General features: G+C 41.2%; 2 protein-coding genes across 2 annotated transcripts; both read left to right on the top strand.

Annotated features, from left to right (window-relative positions):
- Positions 1 to 803: 803 nt before the first annotated feature.
- LOC306733689 (serine/threonine-protein kinase/endoribonuclease IRE1) lies at positions 804 to 5,009 on the top strand. Its single transcript, XM_079214970.1, has 6 exons — positions 804 to 1,835; positions 1,960 to 2,123; positions 2,209 to 2,432; positions 2,961 to 3,090; positions 3,174 to 3,274; positions 3,627 to 5,009. Exons 1-6 carry the CDS (start codon positions 1,088 to 1,090, stop codon positions 3,838 to 3,840), a joined length of 1,581 nt encoding a protein of 526 aa, XP_079071096.1. The 5' UTR covers positions 804 to 1,087; the 3' UTR covers positions 3,841 to 5,009.
- Positions 5,010 to 10,946: 5,937 nt separating this feature from the next.
- On the top strand, positions 10,947 to 23,018 carry ccdc149a (coiled-coil domain containing 149a; the record flags this gene model as incomplete). Its single annotated transcript, XM_079216338.1, is given in 14 exon segments — positions 10,947 to 10,997; positions 11,767 to 11,928; positions 12,077 to 12,115; positions 12,931 to 13,038; positions 13,144 to 13,260; positions 14,244 to 14,416; positions 15,266 to 15,338; positions 15,509 to 15,593; positions 16,249 to 16,393; positions 16,644 to 16,720; positions 17,535 to 17,571; positions 20,672 to 20,693; positions 20,695 to 20,815; positions 22,052 to 23,018. Coding segments are annotated over 14 exon segments (1,770 nt in total). The 3' UTR covers positions 22,612 to 23,018.
- Between the last annotated feature and the right edge of the window lie 601 nt (positions 23,019 to 23,619).

The raw sequence follows: 23,619 nt of genomic DNA, 5'->3' as shown, positions 1-23,619 counted from the left end.
CAACAACCTCAAGAAGCTCAAAAAAAGTCTTAACGGCAACAACATCAATGCAGTTTACCCATGCAAAGAGTGCAATGACTATATAACCCCACTGATTGCTGCTGTTGTATATCACAACACGGATATTTTCACTTTCCTTTTGAAACAAGATGTACAACCAGACAGGCCTTCCCAAGCTGGCTTTACACCTTTGCATTATGTCTCACTATCCAAAGCACCTGTTCTTTTTGTGGAGAAACTGCTTGAGGCAAAAGCGAATCCAAATGGATGGAATCTACAGCATGTCTCACCAGTGCAAACTGCTGCCTTCAATGACAGGGAGGATGTCTTGAACATGCTCATTTCTGCTGGGGCACTGGTAACATTGTTACCGACCACTAATCCTGGACATATTCACAATAAAAAGATATCTCAGATGATTTATAAGCTTGCATCGAAAGGAGAACCATCGTGCTCCAAAATCAGATACTTTCTGGATTTGGAAATTGCTATGGAAGGGAAATCACCTGAAGAAGTGTTCAAAACGTTTGACAGTCACATGCTATTGGAGGAACCCCAGAGCCATCTGACCATGATTGAATTATTTTTCAATGTAGCTGGGAAAGATGCAGAAAAATGCCGTCAGCTGAGTGTTAATTGGTTGAAAGACACTGAAAAACAGAACTCCTACATTGCAGATAGAGTCCGACGCTTTCCAAACATTTCTCAGGCAACTGCAAAGTGTGCCATTAATACTTTACATGCAGTGTTCTGTACAATGGAAGATATACCAAATGAGCATGCACTAGCTATAATCCCTCAACTACTGGAACAGCTTTTAAAGGAGAAACATTTTATATGTCAAGATGTTCTGCAAACACTATATGTGATAACACAGAAAACAAAAGGCATAAATAGCTGGGGTCCCAACTTTATTGGGAAGTTATGCAAAACAGTTGCTCCTTTTGTAAAGGACCAACACTCCTCTGACATTAGAGTCTTCACATATGGCATATTTGCAAGTTTACTTTCAGTTGAACATGCAGCCACCATCTTTACCTCAGTGGGGATAACTTCAGTCCCTGAGAGCATACTGTCATCTGCAGATATGAAAATGAATGATAAGCTGAAAGAAGAGCTGAGACGACTGAAAAATCATTTCAGCAAACCAAACATAGAATGTGTGGACTATGCAGCCTTGCCTGGACCCAGAAAAAAGAAGAAGAAGAAGAAGAAGACGAAGAATAAGAAGGGAAAGTCAGAAAAGCCAAATGATGAAGTGTGCACTGCCTTAACTGATCTAAAAGCAGCTCCTATTGAGGAGTCAACTGTGAAACCGTTTCACTTAAGCACCTCTATGTCTTCAGAAGAGCACAACTGGCACAAAACCAGCAAGAGGTGGCGAGATAAACTAGAGAAGCTTCTGCTCACTGAAAATGAAAAAATCAGAATTGGGAGCATGACATATGTGAATGATGCAGAATTCCGCATAGCGGTGGGTAGTAATGGTACTGAAGTCTTCTTGGGGCTGAGAGATGATGGCACTGAAGTTGCCATTAAGAGAATGTCCAAATGCAACTACCAAGTGCTGAAGAATGAGGAAGGATTTCTACGACTTCCAGAGCTTGAGCATCAATCTATTGTGCGATATGTTGATTTTGCGGAGGATCAGAACTTTGGATATCTTGGTCTTCAACTTTGTGAATACACCCTGGAAGAATACATCAAAAATAAAGATGATGATGATCTGCTGATGAAGAAACTTGTCTTTCAAGTCCTCGAGAGTTTAAGCGTGCTTCATTGTCAAAGTCCTCAAATTCTCCACCGGGATCTCAAGCCACAGAATGTTTTGATAGGTAAAACAAGTTCAAATAGGATGAAATGGTTAAATTCACTATGTTCTAAACTCAGAAAACAATATTTAAATGTATAAATATTGTGCATAATCTTTGGACTTTGTCTACATGATTTGTCCGACAGATGTTCAGCACAGGGCAAGACTGGCTGATTTTGGCATCAGCAGACGGCTTGACGAAGGTCAAACTACTCATTGCACAAGAAGTGCAGGAACAAAGTGCTGGATGGCCAAAGAGACATTAGAAGATGAAGAAGACATACCATACAAGTCAAGCACTGACATACAGGTTGGTTCATCTCCTTTATAAACGTAGTGATGATCTTTATTTTTTTAAACTCCTTAATCGCTAAAATGTTCTGTTAATTCTTTAGGTGGCAGGAATGCTCAGTTATTACATCCTCTCTAGAGGACACCATCCTTTTGGGGACCAATCCCGTAAATGTGAGAGGAACATTGATGAAGGGAACTACACTTTGGACCATGTTCAAGATGTGGTGGCAAAGGATCTCATTGAGTTGATGATCGATAAAGAACCAAAGAATCGACCGAAAGTGGAAGAATGCTTGAGTCATCCCTTCTTCTGGAACCCTAAAAAGTAAAAAAGAAACACTGATTGATTTTATTTTGTTTTTTCTGTGTGATGGCTTTGTCAGTTATTTGTTTGTTCTACTCATTTGGTCCAGAGAGTTAAATATCTTTACATAATTTGGTCCAAATATTCATGATTCCCATAAAATGTATCCCAATGATTGGTGATTGTAGGACTTCTCATCTAGCCCAGGCATGAATTGACACTTTTTGTTCAGGATTCATACCTAATACAATTAGAATTCATCCTCTAGGCACCATGTTTATCTGTAGCAAATGTCATGGCAATCCCTTTAATAGTTTAATAGCCAGAAATGTCTTACTGATGGTTGTTATAGGTCAAATCAGGGGATTACCAGAGTCTGTATGAACTGTTAATGCTAGACTGCCATTTTAGCATGTGGATAAATCCAAAGCATACCAGGCCTGTCTTGCCAAGTTAGGATTGCTAAACTATGATTAGACAGCTGCACCCAGTATCGTATGAGAAGTTCTGTTCATTTTACATTATATCCTAAACTAAACATTTTTTCAGGAGAGTTGAATACCTGATAAAGATTGGCAACGCGAAAGAGGTGGCAAAACATCGAAATGCTGACCAGGAACTACTTTGTTCATTGGAAAAATGTGCCACAGATGGATCCTTCAAACAGTGGAAAATAAAAGTAACTACAACATAACAAATGTAACTTTTGTATTCATTAATTAAATGTATGACTACATGATATGATGTTTGCTGGTGTTGTAGTTTCCCCCAGAGCTGGTCCAGAAGATGGATGCCAAGAACAAAGCCTACCCTGACAACACACTGGCATTACTGCGCTTCATACGGAACCTCCATGATCACCAGTGAGTAAAAAAACAGGGATGCAGGGCCTTAAAATGTCCCTAAAAATCAGTTCTTCATAATCCATCAACACTGACATGATATACTTGCATTATTTTCTTCAGAAAGTTGTGTCTTTTTAAAATTCTAAAAAGTACACATTAACAAAATGATGTAAAATAATGTAATTTTCTTCACATATCATTGCACTGCTTGATGATAATATGCACCTGCATCCACCATAAATAACAAATAATGTTCAAATAAATAAGCCACATATTTACTTACAGTTAAATTTGGAAAGTAATATTATGGCACTGCATTTGATTAAAAAATACAACAAAATGAAATATAACTTTTATTTTTTGTTTTCAGTCCCGAGGATGCCGTTCAAGTTGATGTCTTGACGATGTTTCCTGATCTCTTTGGATGTGTTTTCAAGTTTGCCAAGACCAAAGGGTGGAATTCAGTGACTCCCATCAAAGAAATGTTTGAAAGAGAAGACATCAGCAGCAGCTTCACAAGTCTGTCAATAAGCCCTGATGAGCATCTGGCTGTCCCTGTTCAAGAGTCTCAAGCCAGGGACTGAAGGCTGAAGGACTTTAAGCATTCAGAGAAAAAACACAGACAATTCGGATGTTATACTTTTTAATCGTTTAATTTAGCAAAAAGACCGCACAGAAAGGAAGTCCAATAGGTATTTTTTACACCTGTCAGACTTATAATAGAAGGAAAAGCGCAGGTGTTATTAATAACATTAGCAATGGCTTGGTTTCCAGTAAGCATGACAGTGTGCCTCACATGCATGCACAATACCAGAACCCTGAAACTGAAGCAGCTAAATGGAATGCAGCCATCATTCATTTTATTATTTTGTCTTTTTCCTAATGTGACCTGTCAAAAGGTTTTCTGCAATAAACCTGAAATGTTTTGCATGTGAATTATACACAGTAACTATTTTCCAAAAAGTGACAGCAACAGTAAATAGATTATACAATCAGACTGTAGTATAATTTGAAGGGACCTTTTCTTTTTATATTATATACTTGATCTCTTTACTTGACCATTATTCTTATAAGAAACTATTCTACTTTTATTTTGTTACATTTTCTGATAGTTGTAGTTGCTAGTTAATTCACAAATTTAGGATTATACACATTGAAAAGATCATGACATTGACAACATTTAACTTCTTCTACATTTGATTCTTTGTTTATATTTTACTGTTATTTTTTCTATCATATTACAATTTGAAATGTTATGTTCTTGTTAATTTCCATGACATTGCTTCATTATGTGGGTTGAAAAGACAGCAAGGGAATGGATATAATGAACTCTAAAATGAACTTTCACAAACAGGAACAATGTTGTTATGATGACTTTTAGTTTTTTGAGCTGATGGGCCTAATCCCATTACTTGTTGCCAAAGCCTCTCTGAAGTTCTACCATTTCAGAATAATTATCAGGGGAACAAAGAGGTTCATTCTGTTTGACAATATTTAATGTTGACTTCCAAGCTATATGAAATATACATAAAGCATGGGCTGCAATGCCACGACATGTTTGTCCCACAAAAACCTGAACTAGTCTTTGCACTTCCTATGAAAAAATTGTTTTACTGCAGCTTGCAAGACCATGTCATTCAAAAAAGGTTTTTAAACTGAACAGAAATCTAAAAATGTGTCTGCTCATTAAGTGAACAGTATTGCAGATACAAAAAAACATAATATAACATGTAAGCTTTACAACATGCTGATGACATGCTTTTGTTTTACGCAGATTGAATGCTTCTCTCAAAATGTATTGTAAGTAAGAGTATCAAAATAAATGTGTCTGTGTTGGAACCAATGTATTGGTTTATGTTATATGTTCTGTAGCAACACCTAGTGGCGATTGTGAATAGCTGCACTGAAGAGGAAGTGAGCTAATCGTAAATAGACGGAGTAACAGGAAGTTATGTGCAGGAAGTTCCGTTTGCTCATTAGTTCACAGAGTGGTTGACCCAATCCCAATGTCCACCCTAAACCCTCAACCCGACTTTCTGACGTTAGCTGCTGAATGGCTGAGTGTGAGAGGCTGTGAGGGCTTGAGCTGGTGTAAATATGAATGGGACAGCGCTTTGCTGCAACATATCACGTGACTACACAAAAAAAATATTAGGCTCGTTCGTTAGAGCTGCGCCTCGCCTGAAATCCGCAGCAGGAGGCGTTGACAATAAACTGCAATCAAGTCGGACAGTTTTCAGATGCCTTCAAAATATACACAGGAAGTCACAGAAAAAATGACTTCCTGTTAGTTCCGAACTTTTGTCTACTTGTAGTTTACAGATCACGTTTGGATTTATTCATACGTGTTTATAAATATATATTTATGTAGAAATGTGTGTGTAGCTGCATACTTTGTTCTTTTTATGTCTGCCTGTGAAATACATTACTAGTGGTTTTGATGTGTGTTATTACAATTTTGTATTAACTGTTAACAGGTAGGCTTATACCTTTTGCCTACCTGCACAGCGGAATAATAATTCTGAGGAATGAACGGACGTTCAGACGTTTGTCTCTTCAGCCATCAATGCACGGCATTGTTTATTTGCTACAAGCTGCTCTTCCGTAAGAGTCAGGTACAAACAGAGAGAAAGAGAGGGGAGAGCGAACATCCCCCTTATAAGGAAGTGGTGTCATATAACTTCATGCTATATGGAGGTGCAACAGCGCCTCCTCCTGAACAAATGTAATTACATGCATTCATACATTTATCAACTCTCAACATTAACAACCACACAAGATATGTTTTCAGATTCAACATGAGACGAATAGTCAACAATCCAGCGTTAAGTATTACAACACACATAAAATAAGGGTTTTCTCCAACACCTGGTGTTTGCTGTCAGATCTAAGAGCCAATCAGCTCTCTGATGTGGCGTTTCCCATCATGCACTGGGCCACGCAGTCCGTGGAGAGCTACTGCGGCGGCTGACTCTGAAATCGACGGCCGGCTTGATCTCGTGAGAGTATTGTTGACCACGTGTGCACAACGTCAGAGCAAGTCGGACACAAATCTAACCGGCATGCATTGCGCGCCGATCGCCGCCGATCGATTCTGCGCAGAACTGGCTCATCTCGAACGACCCTATTGTTTACAATTGTGTATTTATTTTATACTTTTTATTCACTTATTTGAACGTCTTCCTCGCAAGATTTTTTTTCCTTTACTCGTTTTTGTCAAAACAAAATGTTTGAGGAATGTAAAAAAAATATTATTATATATATTTTCTGCTTGCATTCCTCTGATTTCATGTGTTTTTCTGTCCCATCTTTAATCCGTAATGTTGTAGTGTAAATGTATTTTATCGGGTTGAACGCCCACGTGCCTCTTTGTTTACCTTTTTTTTTTTTTACGTCTTCATGCTTCCATTGGGAACTGCGTGTTTAACATCACATTGCTATGAACTCTGGGTAATTCCCTTTGGCAGGGAAAGGGATCATAAAGGGCTCAAAATGTCTGCCAGAGAGCCCTCAAGCACTCGACGATTTGACAATGGGACACTCCTAAACCCTCAAGGACTTTGCGGGAGCGCGCCTCAAAGTCCGTGAGTCCGTAAGAGTGGAGATTGGGATTGGCCCATCATCTCAGTTTACAATCCTTGCAATCCTTGCTTTAAAGTCCACAAAACCGGCTTTATCTGTAAATCATCTATTATTTACAGTTATAATAACATGTTTAGCTTAATATTTCTTCGGTTGAATACAGTATTGCTGATGATGTTTAGTTTACTGTCAACTACATATGGATGTATTATTGTTTAGTACTTACAAAGGCATGTGTTTTGTGCTCTTTTTCAGTTTTACAAATTATTACATATTTTCCTCCATTAAATTCTGCCAACCACAACACTCTCTGGGGTGCTGGGACTGGTTCAGTAGTCTGCTGGGTCTGGGTCTTCCTGGGATGACGGGTTGGTTTACGTCCACCCTCAGCTGCAGTGAGACAGGAGTCCTGCCTTGTGAGACACAAACACAAGAGATGAATACTTTTGAACTAAACTATACAAACTTTACATTGTTGTGTTGAATCTGGCCTCCAATGATGGCATCCTATTACTGATACTTCTTTAGTCTTAGTGAGGGATTACTTACTCAGTCCACTGAAAGGCCGCCGCTCTCCATCTGGTCCTGTGGTCCTCCCTCCTCTCCGTCGTCAAGGAGATCCTGGATGTTGCTTCTTGTGTCACAGCAATCGATACCTGAGTAAAAGAGACTTGGAGACTTTTCTTAACGTTAGTAATTAGTTAGTAATTATAACCACACATCTGTCTGGATCCGTGGCGCTGTCGTCGGGCGAGTTGGGGCAGACGGGGGAGTCCTCTTCCCGGCTCCTCTTGGTGGACTCTTCTGACTTCTGGGGGACTGGGGGCGGAGCTTCTTCAGGACGTTCCACACCAAAAGGGAGGGTGAAAGAATGGCCAGCAGGAAAGCAATAACCATTCACTAATAACTTACCTCTGGTTTCTACATCTACCATGATCAACTATTATTTAAAAGTAAAATCAATAAAAAAAGAAGAGATATTTAAAAGCTTTGCTGCAAGATTCGACCTATCGCAAAACCCCACCAGACGTGAGGGAAGGCTGTCTGGCACTTTATCAGTCCTGCCAGACAAAGGTTTTACAATCCTGCGGCAAACAGGCCATCAGTCTCAATTTGAGTCGCTGTCTTCATTCATCCCACGTCCAGTATCTTCTGAATCCGAGGCCTAAAGTGGAGGGAGCTGCGTCCTCAGGGTCAACATCTCTGGTCCTCTTCGCGGAGGATCCGAGGCCTAAAGTGGAGGGCGCTGCGTCGTCGGTTGAGTCGAGTGAGTCGAAGTCAGGAGAGTCTGAGTCAAGCGAGTCGAAGTCGAACCAATCAGGGTTGAGTGAGTGGGAGTCAAGCAAGTCGGAGTCAAGTGAGTCGAAGTCTCAGACTAAACAATGTTTCATATCTTCTCACTTTCCCCCTATAGAAAACTGTAATTGTGCCTTGCTCTGATTTTACTTTGTGAACACAATGAGTAGGCAACTGATGAGCGATTTTCTGTCAGAGAGCCTCTGGAACCAATTTTCAGTTTCTATTCTTTGTAAACCACTATGTAAACTTAAGAGCCGACTGTCTCCTAATTGTTTCTCCACTCTGTCGACCAAAGCAGTGAGGAAGGAGCGTGTCCTCACTTTGCTCATACACACAGTCCTCATGTGCAGGTGGTGACTGATGTGTGGCCATCAGTGACTCCTCTGCTGCAGTGAGCTCCAACACTCGCATCAGTAGCTGTGTACAGTTTGCCTGTGTACAGTATGTTACATCTGTCACGATGGAATACACCATGAATAAATCTTTAAAGTGAGGCTGACTCTCAACAGCTGGCAACACAAACAACAACATCTCGCCTCACTCGCTCTGCCAATCACAGGTTTGCTCATGTGCGCCCCGCCCCCATAGGTAGCAAGGATGATTGACAGGTTTCACAGCTACACAGGTCATGAGACCTACACTGACCTCCTAAACTCAGTAAATGCAATAACCATTCTTCTTATCTCAAACAACTTCTTCCTGTAAACACAATAACACTTATAACACAACAGGTTAGCATGTCGCTCAGTCCGTTCACATATCTTTAACTATTGAAATGTGCTTACAGTTATGGCCTACTACAAGCACTTATTCTAATATCTGCTTTTCTGAAAGCAAATACTACGTCCTCTTACCTTTCAGGCCTCTAAAAGTTGTTTTCAAGGGGTCACAAGCCACAACGTTGGGAAACAATGGTTAGATTGTGGATGACTTTCAGGGATTTTCTTTGTCATACAATTGTATCTTTCATTGATCTGATGTCAATGTTTCCTGATCTCTTTGGATGTGTTTGTACATTTGCCAAAAGAAAAGAGAGGAATTTCAAGCCACCCCTGAAGGAAATGTTGAGAACAGAGGTGTGTCCAAGAGACACCTTTACGACCGGAGTTGTAACGCCACCCAAAAAGTGTGGAGCGCATTTTCACTTCCCAGTTCAAGAATCTCAAAGCATTTTAACTCAGCCAGCTGCTAATTGCCACCAGGCTTGTTGCTGCCATCTTTCAATTCTGGGGCATCTTTATTTAAATGTAAATGAGGCCTGCCACCACTGAACAGCAACAATGAACAGCAGCTAAATGCAATAAGACCTGGTACTGTGTGGTTGTAAATGAGAGCCGTAAATTCACTTGCTTCCTTAATCTGGCTATTCAAAGTTCCTCTTTGACTCTGATGAAAACACTGTGGTGTTAAAATGTTAGTCTGTTTGCACAATTAAAGGCTGTCAATCAATCAGTTTGCTGCCATCCATTTCTTTCCCTTCAAAGTACACTGTATTGCAAAAAGACAAATTTGCAAGGGTCTGGATATCGGAGGCCTGGCTCTTCCAGAATGTTAATGTTATTATCCAGTAGCTATGCAAGAACTCTGGTCCAGTGGCAGATTGAGTACCATGAGAGACCCTGCAAGGCTGGCCGTAGAGCAAGATATGTCACAACTCAAGCCGGCTCGTAGTCATTCTGCCCTCTTTGTAGTGTTGACCTTGGATGTTTTTTTCATGTTAAACTATTTTCACATGAATGAAATAATCTTAAAAAGGCTTGGGAAAATATCTTTTGGTTTTAACTTCAACAGATACTTGGTTTAAAGCATGCATCCAGTCATGTTTATTAAATCAAGACCCCAATTCATTCAAAATAAAGCGATTTATCTCACTGTTCTCAGGTCAAACTTAAATCTAAATTTAAGTTAATTAATGTTAATGTTAACTATAAGTCTTGTGAGGATCCCGAGGTCACAAACTCGGTCCTAAACTCAAAAAGTTCTGGTTGGAGGTGTCTCAGTCAGTGGTGCTCGGATGTACATAATATGGGTAAACCGAAGTCCATAAATTGTAATCTGATTATTTTTTACTTAAGTGAATGGTATTGCAATTATGCAAAACATAATATAATATGCCAGCTTGACAAAATACTGATCATCTTATTACTTTTGAAATTTTTTGGAATATTGAATATTCTCAGAATATAGGTCAAATTTAAACTTGATTATCCAATAAATACGTTCATATTTGTATATCATGTAATACATGGTTGTAAGATGTGTCTTCGGTCTCTCAGTATAATTTATCCCATCTCAATGCACCCAACATGTTAACATCCTTTGTACCATAATACAAGGTGAGAATTGAGGCCCAGTTCATTAATGCTGAAGCTATAAGAACTAAATATAAATCATTAAAATGCCTAACTTATTTTGATCCCGAATAAATCCTTTTTTTACAATAACTTCGTGCTTTTATTATGAAGGACATATTGTTCAATTGAGCAATTTACGTTTGATTATTCTTAATTCCTCTTCAGGATCGCTGATGTTTAGCTTTATTTCTGGACAGTGCAGGCTATCCAGTGCTTCTTTAAAACGGTGTTACTTTTAAAAGCAGAATTGCTCCAGACTAATTTCCCTCCTCCATAATTTTATTTCCAACGCAATACCGGAAGAACAATCTTGTTGAAGTATCTCATCCGCGCGACTTGACAGCAGAGGCAAAAGAAAGAAAGAAAGTGACGTTGCAGGATAAACAAACGAAGCTCGTGCAGAGGCAGAGAGGGCAACCTGCATTATGACATCTGTGTCTGAATCTTCCGGACCAATGCAGTCCTCTAAGAGGAGCGAGAGTGACTGGCAGGGGCTCGTCAGCGAGGTGAGTGGAGGAAGAACACCGAGAACAGCTGTTGCAAAGACGGACTGATTGTACGGGTCGCTGCCGGGTCCATACGGAGCGAGCATCGGCGTCGTGGCTTAATAGACGCTTAACGACACATAGAAGACCCTTTACGTCCGTCTCTAGCCCCAGATCGATATTGAGCTCGCGTGCTATTCTGTCTGGCCGACAGCATCAAAAGCCCTGCATCCATATTGTGTGTGTGGTGTGTGTGTGCGAGCGCGCGCGCTCATGTGTGTCTGTGTGTGTGGAGCACAGACCAAAAAAACAATATTCAGTGAGAAAATAACTGTCTGGTTCTTTCGTCATTAGTTGCAGCTTTACATGAGGTAATGGGTGGAGCCACAACCCGTACTATACACCTTACTACACACCTTACTGCACTACCTATGCACATGCAGCTCTGCAGCTGCTATTTAATTTGGGTATAGGCCGTGTGAGAGCTATCAGGGTTTACTCCGTTCCCTCTGCCATGTCTTATCTACACGTTAAACACTTGGCTCCAGTGTGTGTTTTTCCACCTTGTAGGGAACTGGCCGGGTATCAGTTAAATAATTGGACCAACTCCATCCGGGCCTGTTTGAAAGAACAAAGCCAAGAACAGATGATAGATGGATATGATATAGAGGGGAAAGACCTCCGGTCCCTGGAATCAACACAAAGCTAGATGACTGACGGTGAGCTGTATCCACACCAAGGCCTCTCATAATACCGCCGCTCTCTGCTCTCTGTTCTCTGCTCCTCGTAGTTCCTGGTGTGCAAGCGCAAGCTGGAGAGTAAGAAGGAGGCCCTGCTCATTCTGTCCAAGGAGCTAGACACCTGTCAGCAGGAGAGAGACCAATACAAGCTGATGGCCAACCAGCTGAGGGAGCGTCACCAGGGACTGAAGGAGAAGTACAGGGAACTCATTGTGAGTGGTTCAATCTATCAAGGCGGTGTTGATTTGTCCGTGTGCACACGTGACTGACTGGTTTATTAGGACTCTATGACTGAGCAGTCGGGTCATTAGAGTGTAATGTTCCGAATATTTTGATTATTTAACTCTTTTCACGTTTTAGGACGGTGACCCCTCTTTGCCACCAGAAAAACGCAATCAAGTAAGTCCTGATTGATTTTAAAGACTTTATTTCTGCCACTTTCGCAACACGTATTTTCCTACATTACATTACAGTGTAAATGTTGTGTCATGGTTGAATCAAACTGCTCTCCGTTTTTGTTAAGTTGATTTAGTGAGGTGAGGATAACCTCTGACACATGACTTCACATCAAATACAGATCACATGCTCACACGGCTTGCAGACCTCTTATACGACATGTCAACAGTAAAAACACGCCCTGTCCACCAGATAGTCACAGTTTGGATGAACGGTTAAGGTGGTGGTGTCTTGTAGGAGTCCTAGGACTCTGCCTGGTGGGGCTCTCAAGGACTCTGTGGCAACCAGAATGTAAGAGTTGGCTGCTGAACGGCATTATGAAAAGGAGTCTTGCTGATGAGAGGGCAAACAGCGGTATTGTGAAAAGGATAATACTGACATGCACACTAGATCACTTTTTATAGAGAGTAAATAATGTGATGAACATCAGTTGTATTTCTGTTCTGACCGTGATTATTTAGAATTATTTAGAATGCCTTTTTGATGACTTTATTGAGTCTTTGTCTGATGTGATTGATGGTGCACGACCCTTTCGAACACTGTTTATGAAGACAGTTGACAGCTGTGTCTGCATGTTAACAATTTGTTTCCTCTAGCTGAAGAAGAAAGATGTGCAGTGCTATCTAAATCAAATGGGTTTTATTGGTGGACTTGGACCTTCTCCATTCTGGATCAAGTGGCCGTTCACCAGCTGTTTTGCAATAAATGACCATCTCCTCATTTCTTCTTCTTTTTCTTCTTCTTCACATTCCCCTCAGGTGAACCTGGCTCAGATGTTGAGAGACTCGAGGGAACGAGCAAAACGGCTCGCCGAGGAGGTGAAGGAGCTGACTCAGAGACTTACGGAGGCCCAGGGGGACAACAAGGTGAGGTTACCTGGAGCAGCATGCACTTGAACTTGGCGCCCGTATGGCGTGACCCGTCCTCACTCAGTCCAGTGAATGAGGCGTAGATGTGTGTTTCTTCTGCAGCTCCTGAGGATGACCATTACTCGACAGAGGCTGGGGGATGAGGAGGTGGGGGCGCGCCATTTCCCCGCACATGAACGTGAGGATCTAGTTCACCAGCTTGAGAGAGCAGGGCTGCAGGTGGATATCCTTCCTTTCATTTCCCCCCACCACAAATTCAAAATGTAGATGATCTAATTTAAATGATCTCACGTCATATTCCAACATGTACAGTGCATTCACAACGGTATATGATCCCAGGTACATTTTCAGCCTTTTCAAACAAATATATACAGTTTATTTTTGGGCTGAGCCTGTCAGAAATAAAGACGAAGGGGCTTCTCCCAGACTTGCCACTTTGTTCTACATCCAACAATTCGACCGATATGACCACAGGGGCTTTTTCAGGGGCCCAGGAAATTATAGAAACATGTAGTTAATTTGTTCTGGATCAAGGAAAAAAATTCAACATAGCTGCATTTTAGTTCGGTTGCGGCTCTTGTTCACATATGTTTTTTTTGTTGTTGTTTTTAAACCTTGACTTAAACTTAATCAGAGAAAATATCAAGGCTGGCAAACAGGTAAACGTGTTGACTTTCTCAAATAGGTCACACAGCCTAAATGGCCTTACACAGACCAGTTATAAGATCCACGAGCAGCAGATGGATTTATTAGTAGTTTAGCTTTTGAAGTCACGTTTAAAATTCCAAAAATTGGTTGAATCACTGGCCATCACACCACCTTTGAACTGCACCAAAGTCTATTGGAAAGCGAAATATTTTCAAGCAGTGTCAGTTCCGTTGTTTGGTCCGCACCAGGTCTTGATTGACAGCTTTCACAGCAGCCCAAATGAACTGTACTAATCGGGAAAACAAACCTGAGTTAAAATACTGCCATGAGACTGACACCGTGGTGGTGTTCTATTCAATTTTATTATTTTGATGAAACACTACTTTACCTCCTTTTTAAATGGACTGTTGAGGTATTCCCAAACAAGGCATCTAACTTCTATCTGCTTTGGTAGAGCCACCCACTAAATTGCTGAAAAGAGTCTCTGCACTCTCAGCAAAAACAAAGCTTTGGGCGCTCTGACAAATAGTTTTTGCCTTGCTGCTTCTTTCTAGATGGAGGAGATGGAGCACAACATGAAGGCTCTGACAGATGAGCTACAGGACGTGAAGGCGGAGCGCAGTGCGTTCAGGGAGAAGACCTACCGACTCAATGTGGAGCTCAACCACGTCTTGGGGAATCGCGAGGCACGCATCATTGATGTGGATGCCCTCTGCATGGAGAACAGGCGAGTGGGACACAGAAGCAGATACCTAGTACACATTACTACCTCCAATGGTCACATTGTTGCAAGTCCATTCCACTTGTAGTTTTCTCAATCTTCTCTCCCCTTTTACCTCCTGATGCTTTACTGATTGTAAACACATCTTTGATGAAAAGTCATACTTTTGGGGGAATATAGGCTCAACAAATGATCTGGTTAAAGCAGAACATTGAAGTATAAAACACATCAAAGTCAAGACTTTATAGAAGTAATTGAGTAAACCAATAACCCCAAAATGTAGATTGACTATTATTTAAGATGATCATGCGGGATGGTTTACACTAATAGTATAACATTGTGTGATATACTTTCATCTCGAAACCAATATAGGCTTTGGGTTTTGGCCCACTCAGAGTGCTGATCCTATACCAGTGTTTATATATATATATATATATATATATATATAATATATATATATATATATATATATATATGTATATATATATATATATATATAGATATATATATATATATATATATATAGATATATATATATAGATATATATATATATACATATATATATATACATATACGTATATATATATATATATATATATACGTATATGTATATATATATATATATATACATATACGTATATGTATATATATATATATACACGTATATGTGTATATATATATATACACGTATATGTGTATATATATATATATATATATATATATATATATATATGATTGTCTTCAAGTTAAAATGATTAGAGTCTGGTATGTCTTGCATGTATTCTGCGCTTCATCAATCTTGTTATATGTGCTTTGGCTCTCCTGCTTTATTATTTTGATCATTGTTACTGTAGGTATTTGCATGAGCGTTTCAGCCAACTACAAGAGGAGGTGAACCTGCTGAAATCCAACATCATGAAGTACAAGGTGCAGATGGAACGCCTCTGATTTTGGGGTTTATGAATCCTGAACAATTCATTTGACTTCACAAAATTTGTATTCCCATGCGTATGCACTAAAAAGCAAAACTTTGATTTGAATTGTTAATCAAACATGGCATGGTGAGCTTCATTATCTTGTTTTCCCCCTCCCCACAGACGGCTCTTGAGAGGAGGAAAAACTCCAGCGCATATGGGAAATCAAACAGCAGTCCCCTCACTGGAGTTCTCTCAGCCAAACAAGGTGAAAACACAAACTGTTCGGCTCACTTTGCAACTCAGACATAAATATAAACCAGAGTAGCTGATCTGGACAGTGTTGAAGGCCAGTAAAATGTTGCCCGCCGCCTCAGTTTTATCGTGTGAGTAGTAGTTTCTGACCAGATAAACTCTTCAACTGATTCTTTCTTCAGTATAACAAATCAGTTTCTTAAAAGCCCCTTAGTTTCTTGCCGCGTTCTCAGTGCATTATTTAATAACCCATTTTTTGCCGATGCTTCAAGCCACCGTCCGGACTCCAGCTGGGCTACTAATTGTATTCTGAGTGGTAGAGAGCACCACTGGCAGGGAAATGAGCCTGCCAAGATGACTGACAGTTGCTGGCAGTAGCAGCGCAGTGGGCTCCTGAGTTAAAGATAGGAGAGTGTCACTAGTAGACAGCTGTTTCTAACTCTCCATCTCTGCCTTGCTCTTGTCATGCTGTTTCCCCCCTCCCGTCTCATGTTAAATCACCCTCTATTTTGTATATATACTTTAAATGTTGTGAAAGTTTTATCTGTGAACTATTGGCAGGTTGTAGAAAAGTACCTCACATTATTGTCAATGGCGTCATTGGCACAAACAAATGCTTTCTCTCCTTCTCTTTTCATCCCTATTTTTCCTCCCCCTCTCTTTTTTAGTTCAGGAGATGCTCCTGGAAGAGCGGGGCTGCAGCCTGCCAGCCACGCCTCAGTCCATCTCTGACCTCAAGTCGCTGGCCACGGCTCTGCTGGAGACCATCCATGAGAAGAACCTGGTCATTCAGCACCAGAGGAACACAAACAGGTATTGAAATGCTACATTACAGTGATGTCAAAGAAACCCTCGCCTGCTTCTCTGCTGACTGCAAGGACTTCTTCATCCTCCTGGCTCACAAGCAGAATGTTTGCATACCTGTTCTGAAAATCCTCCTCCACCTCCAAGGCAAACACTGAACTGTGACACACACACACACACACACACACACACACACACACACACACACACACACACACACACTGTTCAAGTAATCGGATCCTTTGTTTTTGGTCTGCAGGATCCTTGGAAACAGAGTAGCAGATTTGGAAAGGAAGCTGAAGACGTTGGAGGTTTCTGGACTCTGGAGTCTTCCAGGTGGGTCTCAAGACAAAAGCTTTGACAAAAGAAACATTAAGCTCTACCACATTGCAGCTTACTTACTGAAGTCCTGACATTATTTGAATCTGACATCAAACACAATCCACTTATAAAACAAATACAGAGTAATAACAGCCATATATAGAGAGAATATGAAAACAAACAACTCGTGATACACACTCTATTTTAAATGTATTCTTTCATGGCACAGTCATTTGTCATGGATATACATTCTTTTTGATTTGTGTGTAAAATAAGCATCATTTTGCAATTATATACATTTATTTTGGAGGTTTCTGAGCAATCCAGCAAGTCAAAGGGGATTTCTAAGAATATGGAATTAGAGCAAAGAGGGTGAAACTTACAGCTGCTCTTTGTTGCTATAAAGCTGTTGCATATGATCTGAACCTTTCTGTACCTCACTGTGAGGTAAGGGCATCCTCTTTTGGAAGCATATCTGCATATGCTTTGACCTGGTTGGAAATTGAAACTGCACCACACCATTAACAAACATGTCCGTGTGACTGTGGCCGTGTTTGTGCGTTTTAACCAGGTTAACCAATTTCAGTCTCATTTCTGTCCCTTTTTATTGTTGAGAGAAATGTTTTTCGTAACTTTAATCCCCTTGTACGTTGCATTTGAATCTCTTTTTTTTTATCATTTATATTTTTTACACATTTTCTCTAATTGTTCTAGCTAGCGATCTGGCTTGAACTGATTCTTCTGTCGATTTATTTACCTAAATACATTATTGAGGTTTTATGTTGATAACAGTGTGTCTTTCTCTCTCTCTTCTCTGGCTGCGTCTCAGGCTTGACCTACCACGTATCTGTGGGAATTGGGAGTATGTATTCCTTCTGCCCCACTTAGCCCATCCATGCCCTCCTCTCTGTCACGCCAGGACAAATCTGGGCAGACGCCCAGAAAGCGTGTCACCTCATGCCCACCGTTTACAATGTGTTTACTCCATTGACCACCCGCTCATGTGGCTGTTCATGATACCATTTACTGGAGCCGGCTGTATGAGTATCAAACCCTGATCCTTTTGGTCTAGTGGATCCGTCTGATATTTTACATTCAGGGAACAAAAAAGATCATTTTTCAATGTTGGTGTTGGGAATGTTTGAAGAGCAGGAGAGACCTTATTAATGTAGCGCACTGCTTTCTTCTGGGTTCATTTCAAAATGTGCTCAGATTCTCTCTGCCAAGATTTTTGAATCATAGATCATTTGAGACCAAGACTGAAGGCTGTCATAGCATAGACAAGTGTATTGCTGTGTAGTCAGGGATAAGAGAACTAGAAGGGATCAACAGACCAAGTAATTTTTTGGGGAATTGGGGTCAACCCACTATAGTGTTTTTAGAATATGAATTGCAAAATATGCTCTCAATACTGCAGATATTCTTTTTAATATTCTTGACAGAGAGTGGAGAAAAGCTCATTCAAATTCAGGAGCAAAATGTAATTTCATTTTTCTTTTAAAGTGCACCTGTATCCATGCTTTATGAAGTAAACTCATGCTTATAAATTACATATTGTAACATGCACTATATTCATAGCAGCCCTTACATTTTGCTAAGCCATCTGCCAGCTGTTCCCCACCGAATGTCACCTACCAAATGTAAACTGCACCAAAAGGCTCTATCCCAAACTCCATTTGCAATTTGAAAAGAATGTCCAAATGTAACTGGGAGACAAGACGGGTCCGCCGAGTAAATAGTTCCCTGCTTTTCCCACTGGAGGGAGATGTTGTGCCGTGTATGGACCAAATTGAGAGGTGGAGGGACTGCGTCTGGATGGAGGTGCCCTGTCATGAGACCGTCATTCTCACCGCCATAAAACTGACAAGCATCCATTACTGAAAATGATTGCCCACATTACAAACACATTTAGGGGAATGTGCCGTTATTAGGGAATTTGTAGGCGAGGGCCCAGAGTGCCTGACGACCACGCTGTCCGCCACAGTTAGGGAGACAGAAATATAGAGAGAGAGATTTGCGCGTCTGTGGCCTTGATGTGATATGAAGTTGGGCTGATGGATATTAAAGGCAAACAGGATAGGATGGAGGGCCTTGGCTGCCTATCTGAGGCCCGGAGAACACTAGAGGTGACTACGTTGTCTCCGGATGAGAGCGAGACAAAAACAATAACGGTGACATCGATGCAGTGAGTCAGATAAAAATGTGATTGATAGATCCCCATCAGTCCTCCAGTCCACCCAACCCCCCCATGGTGAATGAGTGCGAGCTGGAACGTAACGCAGCAAGTGAACGCCTGTCGGTGTGCATCAGCTATTGACTGAGGTGGATACAAAATGCATCCATATAGCTCTGTTTTGGTCCAGAGACAGACTGTTTGCAGTCAAGAAGAAGGCATTTCCTTGTCACTCTAGAGCTAGACAGCACTGCATCTCAGCGGAGGGTTTAACCATGTGACTGTTTGACAGACATCTCTTTTTTTTTAATTCTCTCCTTATTTGTGATATAGAGAATATGATCTGGTATATTGGAGTATCATATAATTCAGAAGAGTCTGTCATCTTTGCTGGACGGGTGTGACGAGGAGATGGAACTATGGCCGGACATGCAGCTTGCCTGTAAGGTTTAAAGGAAGTTGCTGGTGCCTCCTCCCGAGGGCTGCCGCGCTCCTGGAGACACTGCTGTGCTCAGTAACCAACACCCCTTATAATTGGCTTTCAAAGGCAGTCTGCAGAACTCCTCTCAGGCCCCTCTTTCAAAATGACACCTGGATGCAGGCATAGTTATCTGAGTTATCTCTGATGAGGTGCTGATTCTATTGTCCTTTGACAACCGTTGTACGACACGTAAAAAATTAAACAATATCGCTTTCCTCACAAAATTAATACAACCGCAAACGAAGCTAGAGTTTTGTTAGGTGTAAAGCATATCAATATATCTTAAGATCACAGACATGCCAATGTTATGCGGAGATATTTCTTAAGAGTAATACGTCAAGCTAAATGCAACCGTCAGCATGCTAACATGCTCACAGTGGCAATTTCCGTTTCGCATAATGTTTACCATCTTTGTATAGAGTGTTCGCATGCAAACATTTGGTCAATAGCCGTAAACGCATCTTACAGCTGAGCCTGATGGGAATGTCATTGGTTTTAACGGTAATTCGGTCATAAACTAAAGTACGAGACAAATTTAAATGTGTACCTAGGATCACCAAATGTATTATAATTCACCCTTCTGGTGCATGAATGTTTACACCAAATTCCACGGCAGTCCATCCAATAGTTGTTGAGCCATTTCAATCATCTAACATAAGGATCAAAACCACCGTCTCAAGAAAAGGAACTTTTTAGACAATCTGCAACTTTGTAGCTTCTCTTGACGCCCCAGTTGGTATCTAGAAGCCTCAGGATCCAAACAGCACCCACTCAATGCTAATCGCTCACTGTTCCCCCATCAGTGTCAACACTGAGCATCCACAACAATATGGCCTGCATTCATAACAATATGGTCTCCGTTCGCCATTCATGATTCTCACGCATCGTGTCGCCCAGTCATCCATTTTCTCATTCTTCTGTTTGTTTTTGTGCCTCACACTTGACTGGTCAGAGAAACAGGCCTATTCAGGGGGCTTCTGTGAAGGCATGGGCTGATGTGCACACTTACAGGCGTGTGTGTATTCACTGTGAGGACCGTTTTGTGTGCATATTCGTGATGTCTGGCTTATAGTGCAGATTTGCCTCTGAGTAGCATATGGTGTCAGCCTAAGAGGCGTGCAGCCATCACTAATGAAGACAGATGACAGGGAACCTGAAGCCACTTCTTGTGAGCAATGCAATGCATACGTGCATGTATGTTTGTATGCACAACACGGCACCATACATGCAGTTCCATCCATCCCTCACATGCCCAAAACGCTTCATACCGCTCACTTTGTTTTGTTGTTTTGCTGTGATTTGGATGTGACAGTAACGGGGAGTGTTTTCTTCTTTGATTGGGGTCTTACAGGGAACCGAGACAACGTCACACTGAGTGAAAATCTTCAACCGGAGCTTCATCCGATGCGCGTCACATCTCAGCCCAACATGCAGCCCAGTGTGAAGCCACCCAAAGGTGAGCGTGCAATTGTGTGTAACTGGTTTCTCCAGCCGTTGATAAGAGAACCCGCAGCCAACGGCACAAACACTGTAATTAGCCACCTCGTGCTAAACACTCCTTGCTATCTCCCACGTTTAACCCAAGTCCTTTCCCGTCTCGCCTCCACTCCTCTCGGCTTCTCATTGGTGCAAGCTGCCCAAATGCCATGGCATTTTGGAAATGTGAAGCAAATTCTCGCCCGCTGACATTCAGAAACTTCTGCCGTGTTCCCTTTTGAAAGGGGATGGGGGACGGGGGGGCCATAAATATGGATGCCAGTTCAAGTAATGTTGCTTTCTTCCTGGCTGTTTTTGCGTGTGTGAGTGTGTGAAAAGGTGGCTGAGACTCTATGTGCAGTCTTTAACCTTTTTGCCTGCACATCCACAAATATGGGTCAGTAATCCCCAAAGTGAGAACATATTTGGGTGAAGAAGCAGAACTAAGCTGTTGCCATTGCCGAGATGCGGGGCGTCACACTTGTCTTGCGTCCCCTTGTCTGGGGGCACTGCTGCTATATTTAGCTTGTTGCCATGGAAGCACTTCATTCACATAAGTAATTGAAATAACTTTCTACATTGACACAGTGGTCCAAAAGAGGAAAGCTTTCCTTGGGTTTGCTATATAAAGTGTTTTTTCAAAATATTTTCGTCTTTTGTTACTGACTATCATTGTTTTGTGTTTTATGTGCTTCTTTTTGCTCCTTAAATTAATTGTAAACTATAGAGTTCTTTTATTTGCAATATTATAATTATACATAATTAGTACAAGTATTTTTACAATCACATTTGAAGTTAAAAAGGACAAATATTTGCTGTTCCCAGCTTCTCAAAATGTGCGACCTTTCTGCTTTTTTCTGCAAATCAAATAAAGTCGTACTTTCATATGTGGGTCAAACAAAAACAGCTATAAAAAATTGTGATGGGCATCTGCAAAATAATTTCTGACATTTTATAGTCTCAATGATTTATCGCTTAATCAAAAAAGTAGTTGGTGGAGTCGAAGTAGATGTAGCAGAAGGTATTATTGTTGTTGTTATTGGCAGCTCTAGTTTTTGGTCGTTGAGCATGCTGATGTTGCCAGATAACACAGATAATCACAGGCCTTCAGAGGAGCAGAATAGGGGCAAAACTGTACTAGTTTTCTTGTGCATCTATGGCGTCCGATCAAGTGAGAAATTAAAAATGACCAGTTGTCTCATCTTCCCTCTCCCAGTTGTGTCAGACGACAGAAGTTCACATGAATCATCGTGGGAATGCCACACTGCTGGCAGCAACCTTGGCACAGATGGCGTCAGCAGGGAAGACGCACCTGCACTGCTCGACAGCCTGGAGCCTCTAGTGGGGGTGGAGACGAATGGGATTGACAGGAGAGAGGGAGAAATCACGACCCGGACAGAAGATGGAGCCGCCTTAGAGCTGGAGGAGGGCCAGAGTCCAGTGGAAGAAGCGGGGCGTGAGGTAGAGGGAGTTGAGGATGAAGAACTGGGCTCCACGGTGGAGGAAGGAGAAGAGGCAGCTCTGGCACTTGGTGTCACGTCCACCGAATCAGACCTTCCATGGCCTCCAAATGAGCAAGACTCTGTAGATCGTTCACAGGTGGGCCATCAGCCCTGCAAATCCCAGGACGATGGGTCAAGTCACGTGCCTGAACATGTAGAAGCCTCACTATCCATTCCAGAGAACCAGTCCACAGAGGTGTCGAATGCAGGAGGGTGGAGCGTCGTCAAACTGCAGAGGGACATTTGTCGTAGTGACAACCTTGGCATGATCTGACGTCACTGGACGCCTTTGAATCCTTGTCCTTGTCATTCTTGCTGATAATTGCATTAATCGTCTCAAGTTACATTTTCACAGCGTGGCCCCCCGCTCACAAGCTCCCTGTCCACCTCGCAGCTCTGTTTCAGTCAATAAAAACAGAGAGAAAACACTTTTTCAGCCACCGCCGACGGAGCCGGAGGTGCACTTTGTATCTAGACAGGCTTGTTGCTGCACAGGAACAGGCAATCTTGAAATCAATGGAGTTGCAAACTCCATGCCCTACAGGAAGAATTTAGCTAGGAAAATAACAGATATGGCAGCCTTAACTCCCGTGCCCCATATTCCCTTCTTCCTTTCCCCTGCGATAAGATAATCCCAATTGTTTGCTTTCTTCTTCTTCCTAGGGGATGCCAATACACAGAGTGCTGCATTTTGTTGTTATTCTCATAGGTGGTCCAAAAACTTGAAGTGAATGTGTTGTAAATATGTGTTAATGAATAGTATTAATATTAAATATTCTATTTATGTATTTCTATTTGTATGGGTAAATGTTACTGATCAGTCAGTTTTTATTTTTTCCTTATTTATATTCATTTTAAAGTTGATATTTGGATGAGCCTGCATGTGCCTTATATGGAAATGCTGTATTTATCGATATTTATTGATATAAATGCTTAATTCCGCAATATGACCTGTTTTGAAGTTGATCTTTTCCTACTCATGCACACACACAACAAAACAAAAGTCTGTCTAGTGCAGTCCCACCCAAGGGAACTTGTACCATAGGCTGTAAAGCAAAAGTAATGGAGTTGTATTTAAGTAATAGATAAATGGTGAAATAGCTTTAAAAGTCCTATAGATGAAAAAGTAATTGATATTGTTAAAATAGTTTTCTAAAAAGTAGTCTTGTGAATACATGGTTAAAATGAATGGCTAAAAAAAATGTAAACTTGACCAGGAAGACCTCAACATTGACAGCTCAAACGTACGATTGTAACAATATCCACTTTAATTAACTACACA

Source organism: Taurulus bubalis (genome assembly GCF_910589615.1).
Source record: "Taurulus bubalis genome assembly, chromosome: 3".
Classification (NCBI taxonomy): domain Eukaryota; kingdom Metazoa; phylum Chordata; class Actinopteri; order Perciformes; family Cottidae; genus Taurulus; species Taurulus bubalis.
The sequence above is the reverse complement of the archived record's forward strand: the minus strand, read 5'-3'. Positions and strand labels throughout refer to the sequence as shown.

Excerpts from the sequence above, each read along its gene's own strand:
- LOC306733689 (XM_079214970.1), top strand. The coding sequence starts at position 1,088 with ATGAAAATGAATGATAAGCTGAAAGAAGAGCTGAGACGACTGAAAAAT. Across the intron at positions 1,836-1,959 it reads GCCACAGAATGTTTTGATAG|ATGTTCAGCACAGGGCAAGA; the intron begins GTAAAACAAGTT and ends TTTGTCCGACAG. Across the intron at positions 2,433-2,960 it reads TTCTTCTGGAACCCTAAAAA|GAGAGTTGAATACCTGATAA; the intron begins GTAAAAAAGAAA and ends ACATTTTTTCAG.